This window comes from Procambarus clarkii, chromosome 46 (genome assembly GCF_040958095.1).
Source record: "Procambarus clarkii isolate CNS0578487 chromosome 46, FALCON_Pclarkii_2.0, whole genome shotgun sequence".
Classification (NCBI taxonomy): domain Eukaryota; kingdom Metazoa; phylum Arthropoda; class Malacostraca; order Decapoda; family Cambaridae; genus Procambarus; species Procambarus clarkii.
The window spans coordinates 32528551-32545261 of record NC_091195.1 but is presented as its reverse complement, the minus strand read 5'-3'; the positions used below and the strand labels follow the sequence as shown (position 1 = coordinate 32545261).

At 43.2% G+C, this 16711-nt stretch overlaps 1 protein-coding gene across 2 annotated transcripts in view; it reads left to right on the top strand.

Moving 5' to 3' along the window:
* The window catches only part of LOC123770540 (methyltransferase-like protein 27), a 121572-nt gene that overhangs the window by 87772 nt on the left and 17089 nt on the right, over positions 1 to 16711 (top strand). Inside the window, exons 6-7 of one of the 2 annotated variants that reach the window (XM_045762549.2) lie at positions 4304 to 4396; positions 11134 to 11246. In XM_045762549.2, coding sequence (XP_045618505.2) covers positions 4304 to 4396; positions 11134 to 11246 — 206 coding nt within the window. The remainder of the gene's footprint in view (positions 1 to 4303; positions 4397 to 11133; positions 11247 to 16711) is intronic. The other variant, XM_069301905.1, reaches the window with a different exon arrangement.

Genomic DNA, 16711 nt, shown 5'->3' with positions numbered 1-16711 from the left:
GATCATTTCATTGTACAATTTCAGGTGCTCAAGTTGTCTTTGTAAGCGTAACACCTGAGACCTTACTTGGTTTTGTGCCATTAAATTGTAGCCTGACCATGCATTGTTTGTCTCTGTATACAACTGAGTCAAGGTATTGTGTATATGTCCAGGCATCGTTTCGACTAGGTTGTTTAGGAACGATTCCTAAGGTAGCTAGATCCCATATTTTATAGACAGGGAGATCCAGCACATACTTAATCATGTTTCTGAACATTAGTGGTGACTGCTCTTCGCCTACTCATGCAACCATCACTGAATTGATTTGTTTGTTTGTTGTCTATAGGTGTGGGTTTATTCAGATTCATTACTAGGCCTTTAAATAATTTGTGTCTCATGCATATTAACAGGTTCATTCCCTGTTATTTTATGGGTCCAGTGATGAATTTATGGTAGTAGTCCACACCTACAAGGATTCCAGTATTGGTGAGTTGTTGTTGTTGTTAAAGATTCGCTACCTGGAACAAAAAGTTCCAAGTAGCACGGGCTATGGTGAGCCCGTAGTGGATATGGGTGAGGTGGTCGGAGATAATTTTATTGTTTGCAAATTTAACTGTTCTTTCGTTCTGGAATTTGGCAGTTGCTCATAGACTATGAACATATAGGTCCGACGGAATTTTGTTCACAGCGATGGCCTGTACTGGACGAACATGAACCCCAAACAAACAAGACGTTGTACCACCAGGTATGCTTGAGGCTCTATGTTCTCAGGAACCCCAAAATGTTCTATTTTACCTGGTTAACAAGTGTTAATTGAAGATCATTTGCCATCTTTTAAGTGACGTAAGTGTTTTGGAACCCTTTGGTCAAACAACCCTCGAGTATAGCCCTTGGACCCCTTGTTTTTGATGATCATTTGGGCAGTGGGCAAAATCAGGTTATTGTTGGACTTTGTCAACAGGACAATAATTTCCTGTCGCACCTTATAGTACTTACTGGGGTGGAAGATTTATCTTCCTCCACCTTGGGTTTTGGAGACTTTACTTTTGTGTAAAGTATTGTATTGTGTTGACCCTTGTTACACCTATTGCAGGTATGTAGTTGGGTCTCGGGTCTCACAGGTGTTAGTTTTGTGTGACCTGAGACAGTGCATTTTTACTATTCCTTGAGTTGTTTTACACGGGTGACACGATCTGGATAATTTGTGCAGTGGTATATAGAATGTTCCTCTTGGCAGAACAGACATGTCTGCCAGCCTACAGCACTTTTTGGAGTCACTCCCTTGGGTGACACAGTAACTATAGGCTTCATGGAACCCCCCTTCTAAAGTGCCTACACTGCCTGACTTCCACTTAGAAGTGGAAGTCTTTTGCTTGTGTTTAGGGTTAGTAATTGATGTACTTTTTGTTTCCTCTGACGTCTTCGTTTTAGACTTGTCACTTAAGAACACTGTATTTGTAGTATTTTCTCATGTGCTCTCATACGATTCACAATCATCCTCACACCCTCAAAAATTTCGTCCAGAGATAGGATGTCTGTTTCATAGTGAGAGCAAAGAGATTCCAAGGTTTCTTTTGGTAATTTGTTCTGAATTTAATTTTAACACCAATTCGGCATGACAAACATCAGTCGTATCTGCTAGAGCTTTGACAAAGAAAGAACTTGGACTCTAAAGTCTTGTATAGCCTCAAGTGCTTTACCTGGTGTAGGTTTAGCTCACAATTTATAGTAGAGAATGGCTAAAGCAGTCTCTTTGTTACAATAATTGAGTTGCAGCAATTGTGTGGCAGGTATCATAGTCGTCATCGCTATAAATCGGGTTGTCAATAACTGGTTTTGCTTCACCTCTCGATTTACTTTACAAATAACGGTATTTTTTTATTTGGTAACAGAACCTTTACAGTTCAATAATGAATCAACGTGTTCCAGTAACATTCAAAGTTTTCATCGTCCCTGCCTTGAAATACTGGAAAATCAATGGCAGGTAGACGGACCTCAGTGATGGGGGTTAAATGTATTAGCTCCGTTTGATGCCAGAGCATTCTGAGACTCGGAGTTGATATTTAATTGTTCTATGAGTTGTATTAATTTATCCAGACGATCTTGGACCTCCTCCTCACATTCCCTGTGAGGGGAATCAAAAGTAGGGAACCACGGGGTCAAACAGTCCCTGTGGCGAATTAGCTAAGACACTCCATTGGCATTTCACGAGCGTTTTGGCCTGGGTTCGTATTCTGGCCGGGGAGGATTTACTGGGTGCCATTCTTGAAGGGCATTCTACCTTCCTTAAGTATATTCTACCTTCCTCAAGGGCATCCTACCATCCTCTAGTACGCCCTACCATCCTCTAGTACGCCCTACCATCCTTTAATACATCCTACCATCCTCTAGTACATATCATCCTCAGGTACATCCTTCCATCCTCGGGTACATCCTGCCATCCTTAGATACATCCTACTATTCTCAGGTACATCCTACCATCCTCAAGTACACCCTACCATCCTCTAGTATATCCTACCATCCTCTGGTACATCCTACCATCCTCTACATCCTACCATCCTCAAGTACATTCTAACATCCTCTAGTACACCCTACCATCCACAAGTATATCCTACCATCCTCAAGTACATCCTACCATCCTCTAGTACATCCTACCATCCTCTAGTACATCCTACCATTCTCTAGTACATCCTACCATCCTCTAGTACATCCTACCATCCTCTAGTACATCCTACCATTCTCTAGTACATCCTACCATTCTCTAGTACATCCTACCATCCTCTAGTAGATCCTGTCATCTAGACTAAGACTCGGCTCAGGCTTTATCTCATGCATCAGCCATCATCACTATTCCATAACATGGAGGGCTGGTAAACCTTTATTGATTGATTTGTAAAGATATGTTTATTACTTGAAAAAATATAATCATTTGACAAATTGAGAATATAATAGTTTTGATTTCTCTGTCAAATGTCAAAATGTCAGCGACTGTTTAGTCTCCTGGCTAAAAAAAATAATTTTTAATTAGATTATATAAAAAGTGTAATTAAACGCCTTCAATTTGATGAATTTTATTTACCACTAGCTGTACCCGGTCACGCGTTGCTGTGGCTCAGCAACGCATGTGCGTTGCTGAGCCACAGCAACCTTCCCTGTCCCCCAGTCCTCCCCACTATTCTCTCCTCACCCGTCTCCATGGCCTCCCAACCATTCCCCCCTCCACCATCCCCTCTTCCTTCCCACCATGTCCCACTCCCCTGTCCCCTCGTCATCCCCACCATTCCCTCGTCCGATGCCTTCCCAATTGGTCTGATGTTCCCATCAGAAAATTGGGAACATCAATTGATCTGATGTTCCCATCACTGAAATATAAGAAAAACAGTTAAAAAATGATATGAAAATATGAAAAAAAAAGATTACTTTACTCACGAAATGAACGGTATGGTAAACAACACAGCTGAATTTCAACGCAATTCACACAAAATAATTAAATCAAAATGAAAATCAATCAAAATCTATGAAAATTCAATTTATCAATGCAATCAGAAACATTGAAATGGAATTGTAACATATATAGTATAGCATGTGTGTGTTGCTCATTCAGGCAGCAGATGGTACTGTTTGTCAAGAAAAGCAGTCTTACATGTCACAGGTGTGGCATCTATACTTATACTTACGAAATGAACGGCATGGTAAACAACACAGCTCAATTCCAACACAGTCACACAAAATAATTCAATAAATAAAATAAAATAACTCTAAATCTATGAAAATATAAGTTATCAATGCAATCGGAAACATTGATATGGAATTGGTGACATATTTAGTATAGCATGAATGTTGCTATTATGTGCAACAGATGGCACTGTTTTTCAAACACGCATGTTTTTACCTGTCACAGGGGTGTCCTCTATATAGTAGGAATATAAAAAGACGCGCCTATTCAAATGCAACGCTGTGTCAAAATTTCAAAGCAATCGGTGAAGAACTTTTGGAGATTAGCGATTTTGAACAATCGAACATTTCCATTTTTATTTATATAGGTTAATAATTTGTTTTCGTAACAGTTAATTGAAGACCATCCAATGACATGTTGAGGAGTGTGATCATGTACCAACATATGTGTTTATAATGCTCCTGGTGGTAATGTTTATCTTGTGTTGTGTTGCCAGATACGTATGATGTGGTGGCAACACTTGTGTTTAAAATGTTCCTGGTGGGAATGTTTATCTTGTGTTGTATTTCTATATATGTATGACATGGTGGCAACACTTGTGTTTATAATGTTCCTGGTGGAATTGTTGATCGTGCGTTGTGTTGCCAGATACGTATGACGTGGTGGTGACCTGTGGCGGCATGGTTGAGGGCCATTTGCCTGTTCAAGGCATCAATGAATTTATCCGGGTCGCCAAGCCAGGTGAGAACACAAACTGTATTCCCAACACACAAAGTAACCCTTACAGAATAGTTTCCAAAGTAGATAACAAACCAATAATTGCTTTACTACAAGACTGAGGAATTGTTCCTAGTTTGTTACTGTTGACTGCATTTGTGATATTAAGGTGGATGAAGTTCCTACAGCGTTCCACTGAATGAGTGAGGAATACTTATTACATATTCCCATGTATGAATATTGAAGAATCTGTCTTATGAGCCCATACCCATCAGAGCTTTATAGGTGGGATTACACAACGGGGTTCCCTGAGTTGGGTTTCACATTAGGCCTCCCTGAGTGGGCTACACCTCTGGGCTCCATGAGTGAGGCTACACATAAGGGCCTACCTGGGTGGGGCTACACCTCAGGGCTCTCTGGGTGGGGCTACACCTCAGGGCTCTCTGGGTGGGGCTACACCTCAGGGCTCCCTGAGTGGGGCTACACCTCAGTGTTCCCTGAGTGGGGCTACACCTCAGGGCTCTCTTAGTGGGGCTATACCTCAGAGCTCCTTGAGTGGGGCTACACCTCAGGGCTCCGTGAGTGGGGCTGCAAATTATGTGAAATGCATTTATGTTATTGTGGAAATGTCTGTACAGTTACAAACCAAAGATAACCAGGTGAATGGCAACTATGCACAAAGATAACCAGGTGAGTGGCAACTATGCACAAAGATAACCAGGTGAGGGGCACCTATGCACAAAGATAACCAGGTGAGTGGCAACTATGCACAAAGATAACCAGGTGAGTGGCAAATATGTACTAAGATAACCAGGTGAGTGGCAACTATGCACAAAGATAACCAGGTGAGTGGCAACTATGCACAAAGATAACCAGGTGAGTGGCAACTATGCACAAACATAACCAGGTGAGTGGCAACTATGCACAAACATAACCAGGTGAGTGGCAACTATGCACAAACATAACCAGGTGAGTGGCAACTATGCACAAACATAACCAGGTGAGTGGCAAGACTGGTTTCTTGAGGCTGGACATGAGGTACCAATAAAACTGGTTACTTGAGGCTGGACATGAGGTACCAATGAGACTGGTTACCTGAGGCTGGACATGAGGTACCAATGAGACTGGTTACCTGAGGCTGGACATGAGGTACCAGTGAGACTGGTTACCTGAGGCTGGACATGAGGTACCAGTGAGACTGGTTACCTGAGGCTGGACATGATTTATCAATGATACAGGAAACCTCCCAGGAACTCAGCCAGATGCATTGAATTGAGGATTAATGTAACATCGAACTGTACAATATAATTCCATATGTCAAACACATCAGTAGCAAACATAACTCATTTTATGAATACTCACAAAAAGTATATGTGAACATCTTATACCACAAAAAAACATAAACATTAAAAAACATGCTGGACTATTGTGGAGTCCGTATCATATTAAACACAACATGAAGAAGGAGAATATCCAGAGGAAAGCCTCATCACGATAGTCACAGAACTGAGAGATATAAGTTTCTTTTCCATTCTAGTTGTGTGAGTCAATGGGAAACAGACGAAAGAAAAAGAGCATAGAAGAGTAAAAGTACATCAGTGAGCAGATATGAGTACAAATAAACAGGAGAGTGAGAAAAGATAAGTACTAGTACACCAGAGGCCAGAGAAGAATACAATTACATCAGTGAACAGAGTTATACGAGTACAAGTACACCAATGAGCAGAGATGAGTACAAGTACACCAATGAGCAGAGATGAGTACAATTACACCATTCATCACTAAGTGTTGAACGCCAGCCACCGCTGGTTGTTGAACGCCGATCATCACAGGGTGTAGAACGCCCGCCATTACTTGGTGTTGAAAGCCTGTTATCACTGAGCGTTGACAGCCTGCCATCACTGAGTGTTGAATGAGTGCCATCACTGAGTGTTGAATGAGTGCCAGCACTGAGTGTTGAATGAGTACCAGCACTGAGTGTTGAATGAGTGCCAGCACTGAGTGTTGAATGAGTGCCATCACTGAGTGTTGAAAACTTGCCATCACCAGATGTTGAATGCCAGCCACCTCTGGGTGTTGAACGCCTTCCTTCACTGGGTGTTGAACGCCTTCCTTCACTGGGTGTTGAACGCCTTCCTTCACTGGGTGTTGAACGCCTTCCTTCACTGGGTGTTGAACGCCTGCCATCACAGAGGGTTGAACACCTGCAATCACTGAGTGTTGAACGCCTGCCGTCACTGGGTGTTGAACGCCTGCCGTCACTGGGTGTTGAACGCTTGCCGTCATTGGGTGTTGAACGCCTGCCGTCACTGGGTGTTGAACGCCTGCCGCCACTGGGTGTTGAACGCCAGCGATCACTGGGTGTTGAACGCCTGCCGTCATTGGGTGTTGAACGCCTGCCGTCACTGAACGTTGATCACCTGCAATCACTGAGCGTTGATTACGTGCAATCACTGAGAGTTGAACGCCTGCCATCACTGGATGTTGAACGCCTGCTATCACTGGATGTTGAACGCCTGCTATCACTGGATGTTGAACACTTGACATCACTGAGTGTTGAACGCCTGCCTTCACTGGATGTTGAACGCAGGCTTTGACTGGATGTTAAACGCCTGCCATCACTGGATGTTGAACGCAGGCTTTGACTGGATGTTAAACGCCTGCCATCACTGGATGTTAACCGCCTGCCATCACTGAGTGTTGAACGCCTGCTTTCAATGAGAGTGTAACTGGTGTCCTCACTGGGTGTTGAACGCCTACCATCACTGAGTGTTGAACGCCGGTCATCACTGGGTGTTGAACGCCTACCATCACTGGGTGTTGAACGTCTGCTATCACTGAGTGTTAAATGCCTGCCATCACTGAGTGTTGAACGCTTACGAAACCTGGATGTTGAACGCCTGCCATCACTGAGTGTACAACGCCTGCCATCAATAAGTGTTGAACGCCGGCCATCACCGAGTGTTAAACGCTTTCCTTCACTGGGTGATGAACGTCTGCAATCACTGAGTGTTGAATGCCTGCCATCAGTGCAAAGTGCCGGTAGCACAGGCACTCAGTATTTTGTGGAGGAAGAGCTTGGACACGGGGGAGATACCAGATGCACTTAAAGTAGCAGACATAGCCCCTCTACACAAGGGAGGGAGCAAAGCATTGGCAAAGAATTATAGACCAGTTGCACATACTAAAAGTATTTGGGAGAGTGATTAGGAGTCAGGTCACCAATTTCATGGAGACCAATGATCTTCACAACCAAGGCCAACATAGATTTCGAGCGGGAAGATCGTGCCTGTCACAGCTACTTGATCACTACGACAAAGTCACTGAGGCATTAGAAGAAAAACAGAATGCTGATGTGATATACACGGACTTCGCAAAGGCTTTCGATAAATATGACCATGGCGTGATAGCAAACAAAATGAAGTCAATGGGAATAACTGGTAAAGTAGGACGCTGGATACTCAGTTTTCTGTCAAATAGGACTCAGCGAGTAACAGTCAACCATATAAAATCTAGTCCAAGCGCAGTTAAAAGCTCTTTACCTCAGGGTACAGTCTGTGCACCGCTGCTTTTCCGTATTCTCATATCAGATATAGACAAAAATACAAGTCACAGTGTTGGAAAGTTCCAACACTGATACATTCCTATTGTATCATAATACATCACTATTGCATATTAAGCATAGTAGTTATTAACCCTACTAACTGTAGTACTAATATAAATTAATATTTTCTATCTGCGCGTCATTTACTAAAATTCTCACCACATCGAGAGGTGGTATTGCGTCAGATAATATCCAGCAAGACATAGTTATTATCAACATGTTAGAGAATTGAATAATATTATCAACTTTTATCAGTATTCTTTATAAGAATTAATATCTGATAATATAACAACTAGTGATTCAATATCGAGTTATCAACTAAAATATCACTATATAACAAGTTAATTTGTTATATCCAAACGTCATGGAGGAAATAGAAATTCTCTCCATTTCTCGTTTAATAAGAACACTGTTCATAATTATCATCATCTAGCGAGTGTATAAACAATATTTAATTCCCTAAAATTGCGACCCTATTCTCATTAACGTATTACGTAGAGTAATTACGAGGAAAAGAATTTTCCATCTCTTCTAAAATATGTTGTGAATGCGTCAGAGCAGGGTTGAGGGAGAGGGAGGCGTGGCGACGCCACCAGCAGTAGAACACGAGCGACGCTACTGGCAGAAGTGTTGGACGCGAGACAACGTGGTGTCCATTAGACCAGGGAGAGGCGAAGTTTCCAACAATTCTATGACAGGCCCTTGTTATTAATCGGTCTTGGAGTGTGCAACTACTCCAGTAGCGATCTAGGGATTGCATCGGTGGACAACCAGCAGGTTAAGTGTTCTAGTATTGTTATTGGAGCTCACTATAATTTTTACTGTACCTTGTCCATCGTTACGCCGTAATACCTCCCCAAACACCAAGTACGTCCGCAAAGAATTTGATTTTCCTTTCCAGTGAATAGTAATGACACAATCTAATTTGTGTAGACAAATTTTACATTCCATTGGGTTTTCAGCGTGTGTCGGAGTTGCCGTGATCTCAACATTTTCCCACTCAACGCTAGTGGATCACGTGTTCTAGCAAGTTCCAGATGACGTCATCTTGACGCCGCATCTCCGTTCATTGTCACAGCTAAGCAGCTGAGCCAGTTTTAATTTAGTTCTTATTTACTAATGAACGGTTGAAACCTAATAATAATTTGAGAATATATTTCATATACGTGATTTAGGAGATCAAGTATAATTTGATAGACTCATGTACTTTAGATGAGAATAATTTTCTTGTTTAATCATTATCCAATATATTCTTGATACTAACCAATTTATCACATGTTTATTTATTTATATCTTAGTAAGAGTTACTAATTTTATTCGAGGAAGAACCAGCCTCAATGAAGTGTACTGGGAGTACTTTACTTCTGGTATTAACCCCACATGTGTGAAGGAGGGAAAGTTTACTCTTTGAATAGTCATTTAATTTACAGTCCATTAATGTAATAGGAATAACTCTTAATAGTTACATTATCCACAGACACTGGTATTTCAGTCTTTTTTCCATTGTTCATTTATCTGTTTCCCTTTTCAGTAAAAATAGGGTGGTCCTTCGATTAATTTAAATCAGTTAATTAAATATCAATATATTGAGAGTAAGCTTTCTTTCTCGACAGACAGCTTCGTATCAACCATTGCAGATGACACAAAAATCAGTATGAAAATTACCTCGGCTGAAGACATTGAAAAACTTCAAGCTGATATTGATAAGTTTTCGACTGGGCATCAGAAAATAACATGATGTTTAACAGTGATAAATTCCAGGTACTCAGGTACGGTAAAAATGAGGACCTTAAACATAAAACAAGATACAAAACACAATCGAATCTGCCCATAGTAGGAAAACAGCATGTCAAGGATTTGGCAATAATAATGTCAGACGACCCAACGTTTGGGGAGCATAACCAAGCAAATATTGCGTCTGCCAGAAAAATGATCGGATGGATTACGAGAACTTTCAAATCCAGGAATCCCATCACAATGGTTGTACTCTTCAAGTCACTTGTGTTGTCCCGTCTTCAGTACTGCTCAGTTCTCACATCCCCCTTCAGAGTAGGAGAGATTGCTGAAATAGAGGGAATACAGAGAACATATACGGCACGCATAGACGAGATAAAACACCTAAATTATTGGGATCGTCTCAAAGCCCTCCAAATGTTTTCAGTAGAAAGGAGACGAGAGATATCAAATAGTATACACGTGGAAGATACTGGAGGGCCAAGTACCAAATCTACACAGTAAAATAACAACGTACTGGAGTGAACGATATGGAAGAAAATGTAGAATAGAACCAGTGAAGAGCAGGGGTGCCATAGGCACAATCAGAGAACACTGTATAAACATCAGAGGTCCAAGATTGTTTAACGTCCTCCCAGCAAACATAAGAAATATTGCCGGAACAAACGTGGACATCAAGAGCTAGATTATTTCCTGCAAGGAGTACCGGACCAACGGGGCTGTGGTGGGTATGTGGGCCTGCGGGCCGCTCCAAGCAACAGCCTGGTGGACCAAACCCTCACAAGTCGATCCTGGCCTCGGGCCGAGCTTGGGGAGTAGAAGAACTCCCAGAACCCCATCAACCAGGTATCAACCAGTGTGCTGAACGCCGGCCTTGACTGGTGTTGATCGCCTGCAATTACTGAATGTTGAACACCTGCCTTGATTGGTGTTGAACGCATGCCATAACTGAGTGTTGAACGCATGTCATAACTGAGTGTTGAACGCATGTCATTACTGAGTGTTGAATGCCTGCCATCACTGAGTGTTGAATGCCTGCCATCACTGGGAATTGAACGTAATCCATCACTGGTTGTTGAACGCCTGCCATCACTGAATGTTAAACGCCTGTCGTCACTGAGTGTTGAATGCCTGCAATTACAGTGTGTTTAACGCCTGCCATCACTGAGTGTTGAACGCAGGTCTTGACTGGATTTTAAACACCTGCCATCATTGGATGTTGACCGCCTATCATCACTGTGTGTGAACGCCTGCTATCAATGAGTGTTGAACGCTTGCCATCTGCCAAAACTGGATGTTTAATGCCATGCCTGCCATCACTGAATGTTGAACGCTTGCCATTACTGAATGTTGAACGCCTGCCTTCACTTAGTGTTAAAAGGCAGCTCATTTTCCAGGCACTAATGCTCTTCCTGTCACACAGGTGGTCTAGTGATAATTTTGATTGGGACGAAGCGTCTATTGGAGGTGGAAGCATACAAGGACAAGCTGGAGCCCCACATGGAGCATCTAGAGCAACAGGGGCTGTGGCGGAAGGTAATATAGGTCCATAAGCTTTGTGTTCCTCTTTCCAAGGAAATTTAACGTCCCTTAAAGATGAATAGAGCAAAACAAGATTAATTCATCTAATTATATTCCATACATACACTATGTACTGTTATGATCCCAGGTAGCTGAGAAACAAGTGTACCCCTTAAGTTTTTCTGCCAGGTCTGACCCAACTAAGAACTTAAGAAGATATAGACCTAGATATTCATATAGTAAACACGTGATTAAATTTGATAAATAGTTAGAGTATGGGCAGTGAATAAGGATATAAGTAAATGACTGGTCATAAGATGTGGAAAGTTTGCTAGGGGTGTGAGGCTCGCTTCAGAGGAGCCTGAGCTCACTTGAGTACCAGAAATCGTGAGGGGAAGTTGCGCTCCATTAAGCTCCTGTTAGAGAAGAAACCCCTAGTTGATGTACCTTCAAGAGGAAGGAAGTATGCAGACGTTTCAGCTATGAAATCAAGCTGGGAAAGCGTGGTCTCAAGTCCTGGACGGCAGGAAGAGTTGTGAAGCCGTCCTAATACATTTTCGTGGGCAGCAGTGTGAGCGCCTCGGTCAGGCGCCATCGAGAGAGAGAGCGCCCAACAAGAGACTTCTTGTGGCAAGCACAATTTTAACCAGGTAATAGTGATTACCTATAGTTGGTCGTGTGCCCAGCGACCGTAGCCGATGTTTACTAATATGTTAGGATAAGGCAGAAAGCCTAAATAAGAGGACAGAGATGAGAGAGACAGCTGGAGGGACGAGCAGCACATCGTCTCCCATCCACTGCCTGGAGGCAACTGACCGGCTGGTGGTGGAGGACAGTTCCCAGGGTGAAGAACCGCCTGCTGGCAGGGCGGAGGATGGACTAGTCCAAATGTGGGGGAAGTCCTCTCACACCATATGGGAAGCAGAGAGATGTCGGATGCAGACATTTTGTGTAGTTTATTTTTAGTTATATGTTTAAAAAGGAGCATTTTTGTTGGCGTATCGATGGGTTGCAGGTTTGTCTGGGGAAGGAGTTGCTGTGAACTTCGAGCCAGCAGAGAAGGAGGAGTAGTGGATGAGACTCCAAGGTTGTGGAAGGTACTGAGCTTTGTGGAGGAGCAGTCATACAGTGAGCAGCTGGACCTAAAGTTGTGAGAAGAGGAGCAATGGAGTGAAGTTTCACATGCTTCTGTGATACCAGTGGTGAAGCACCATTGTTGCTCAAGGAAGACTTCATGGTGTAGCAGCCAGGAGAGCTGTGGAGGACCCTGGTAGACGATTCTACGAAAACCTGAAGATGTCAGGGTAGTGAACTTCCGGATGTGGAAAGGAAGTTCTTATTGACCATTTGTAGGGAGTTGGTAGAGTGCTTGAGTGCCGTTAGGCGTGCGAGACGCAGTGAAAGGTGGGTGGTTGGTCATTATTGTGTTTCAAGGAATATTTATACTGATATTTATGTTATTGCAGGCATAGGCTGGTTTTCCTTTCCTTTTATGTGTGTGTGTGTATATATATATATATATATATATATATATATATATATATATATATATATATATATATATATATATATATATATATATATATAGGGGGGTACCACCACTGGTGCAATTATAGGGACCCACAGCCTCAGAGAAGGGAACACAGAGCACTCAGGGAAAAACTTGACATTTAACTCTGAATACGAAAGAGTGTTCACTTCTCCTACCACCCCCTTTTTTTTTATTATGATGTACACTTTATTATGCAAGGTTATACAGTTACATATCTGATTTTATACAAAAAATGAACATTAAGAGGACACAAGAAAAAGTTCGCTTCCTAGAGGCTGTAGATTTCCTCGAACTCCTCCGACGCCGGGCAGGAACCGAGGATGCAGCGGGCATTTCCCCTCTGGATCGCGACACTGAGGCGCTGAAAGAGAAAACTTGCTGCTCTAGGGTCTCTTGTGGTGTCAATGAGCTTGGAACCAAGATCTTAAGAAACCTTCTTGCACTCTCACCCCATGGGCCTAGGGTCTCAGACCCTATTGGAACGAAGTTGTACCTTTGATCTAATTGCCTGTACTTGACTGACTTTTGTTTTTCTCTGTGTGTCGCTGCGGCTCCTGCCGTGCCGGCAGAGAGGGTGATGTATGTCGTTGCCAGGGTGGATACGCAAGTATAGTCCCATGCTAACTGCCTGCCACCCTTCCACGGACGCAGTGTGATTCCGTCTGGTCGGCCGGCAAAGCTAACAGAGTCACGGTTCAGTAGGTTGCGGGGCTCTCTCTCCGCTGGACACTGAGCAGAGGCAAGGCTTCTTTTAATGATGTCGTTGACTTCGTCGTGTCTAGTGTGCCAACCACCCGATTTTCCACAGTGCAGGCCATGCAATCCATATTCGTCAGCATCTGCCTCGCCGCAAATACACCTGTGAACAGTGTGGATAGGGGCAGCAAGGCGGAGAGCGACTGCAATACGGAGCTCCTGCGGATCAAGACGTGTGCCTGTCGCAGACATAGGGACTGCTAGAAGGAAGTCCCCTGCATGGGGAGCCTGCACAGCTGTGAGGCGTGCACGATCACTGGGGGTTGTTGCTGCCTCCAGCAAAGCTGTGGCTTCTTTGTCTACAATGGGGCTGTCCCAACTGGATTGTTTCTTGGCTTTCGGCATGGCTGGTCTGAGTGCTGGGTCTGTCATGGCACCCCATTTCGTGTCGCATTCCGTGTAGTGGGGGTCCTGTATCCCCGCTACATCACTCAGGGTGTCAGGTAGAATATATATATATATATATATATATATATATATATATATATATATATATATATATATATATATATATATGTATGTATGCGAACAAGCCTGAATGGTCCCCAGGAATATATGCAACTGAAAACTCACACCCCAGAAGTGACTTGAACCCATACTCCCAGGAGCAACGCAACTGGTAACTACAGGACACCATAATCCGCTTGACCATCACGACCGGCTATCACGTGGAAGTGAGAGCCGAAGCTATTTGAACCACTTCTCCGCCGGCACTCGGATGGTAATCTTGGGCATAGCATTTTATCAAATCACCTCATTCTTTGGGGCACACGTGAGGAACACAAATGCGAACAAGCCTGAATGGTCCCCAGGACTATATGCGACATTTTATATATTTTTCAGTCTAACTCTAGACTGTTACATCTAGAAAGGGCAGCTTCCCATCCTTCTCCATCTCGTAAGTGAAACGCAACACAGAATTCCACTCAAATGCCTCTTTCAGCTCCTGCAGATGTCTGACATCAGGTACCTGTGTAAAAATGTCGTCAACATACCTGCAGTATATAGCCGGTTTCAAGTTCATATACTGCATATACGGCAGTATATCAAGTTCATTTACCGGCCATATGCTGCAGGTATTTTGACGACATTTTTACACAGGTACCTGATGTCAGACATCTGCAGGAGCTGAAAGAGGCATTTGAGCGGAATTCTGTGTTGCGTTTCACTGAAATGAATGCAACTGAAAACTCACACCCCAGAAGTGACTCGAACCTATACTACCAGGAGCACTGCAACTGGTATGTACAGGACGCCTTAATTCGCTTGACCATCATGACTCGACATAAGGAGGTGAAAGCCGAAGCTATTTGAACCCCCCCCCCCCTCCCCCGCCGGCACCCGGATGATAATCTTCGGCATAGCATTTTATCAAATCACCCTATTCTTTGGGGCACACGTGAGGAACACAAATGCGAACAAGCCTGAATGGTCCCCAGGACTATATGCAACTGAAAACTCGGGGAAAACTTGAGGGAAAAACACCCACCCAGAGCTCTTCGTGACGACAGTGTTTCCCTAGTCGGTGTCACCAGAGCAGAACCCCTGTGTGTGCTCGAATCCATGGTGCATAAAGCAGCTTTATCCTTCCCACCAGGATCAGCAGGTGGGTTCACAGGACTACGACCCAACCACATCAAACAAATGCTCAACCCTGCACTGGAAGACATTGCACAGGGCCTCCTGGTGGAACTAACTAGATTCGCCAACACATGTCTAGCTGGCAACATACCAATGACCATACGGTCATTGGGGACCTTAATGCTCGGCACACAAGCCTTGGGACAGTAGGTAGTATTAATACTAATGGGGTCAAGTGGTTACAGTTTCTACAAGATCATCCAGATACCTGTCTCTTGGGAAACAATGAACCAACTCACATCAGGGGAGGACGGCTTGACTATGCCTGCGTTTTAAACTCTCAGGGGATTATGGGGGAGGCTCGGGTTGTTCGGGAACTACTTAGTGACCACTTTGCCTTGAACGTTGAATTACCACTGGGGAAAAAACAAGTCCACTTTCAAAGGAAAAGGCTAAATATTAATAAAGATATGAAAAATTACTTTATTCAAAATATGGGAGATTGGTATCAACATTACACGCCGCTCTGCGTTGATAGTTTTTACGAGGACATGGTCGAGAACATAGAGAAATTAGTACAGAGGGAAAATAACGGGGGCAGGGGAAGCAAGACGCACGGACCTAAGAAATTTAAATATTCCAATGATCAGCAAGTCAAGGGATGGGAGAGAATGCTACGGAGTGCACATAAAGCATGGTTAAAAAATGGAATGAGGGATGAAGAGAAAAATACAATGTTGGAAGTGGCTAGGGAATGCAGTCAGGTGAGGAAGGAGGCGCGGGACAGATACTGGCAAGACTTTGCTCAGTCCATTGGTAATACTAAGAACCTTAAAGACATATGGAGAGCAGTAAATAAAGTCAGGGGTTGTAAGACCAAATTCATTGCTCACTCAGATCCAGGGAAAGTTGCTAATGAGTTAGTAGATAAATGGGTAAGTGCTGCTGGTATGGAGTCCTTACCTGCAGACACGAGAGTCACCATTGAGTCATGGGAAAATATTAGAAATGGAGTAACTTTATGTGCCTTAAATACAAGATCTATAACATGCACTGAGATAACCCACGATGAGCTACTGGATGCTATAAAAAGTGGCAGTTCCACTGCTCCGGGAAAAGATGGAGTAACGTATGACATACTTAATTATTTAGCCGGTATGAAACCTAATCCCTTACTTGATTTGTTTAATATGAGTTATAGAGAGGGAAAGTTACCAAGAAAATGGAAAGAGGCTGTCATCATTCCTATCCCTAAGTCAAACGGTGGCTACAGACCTGTCTCCTTAATATCCTGCTTTTGTAAAATGATGGAAAGGATTTTGTTAAATAGGCTACTCTACCTTGTAGGTGATAACATGTCCAGTAATCTCTTTGGTTTTATCAAAGGCAAAAGTACTGCGGATTGTCTCTTAAAGTGCTTGTCTAATGTGGATGACAATTGTAGAGTTTTTGTTGATCTACAAGGAGCGTTTGATAAAGCCAATGGGGAAGTAATCTTATACGAATTAGCCAATCTGGGAATAACAGGGAGATTGCTACACTGGATAAGGGATTATCTACACGGGCAGAAAAGGTCAGGTGTATTACCAGG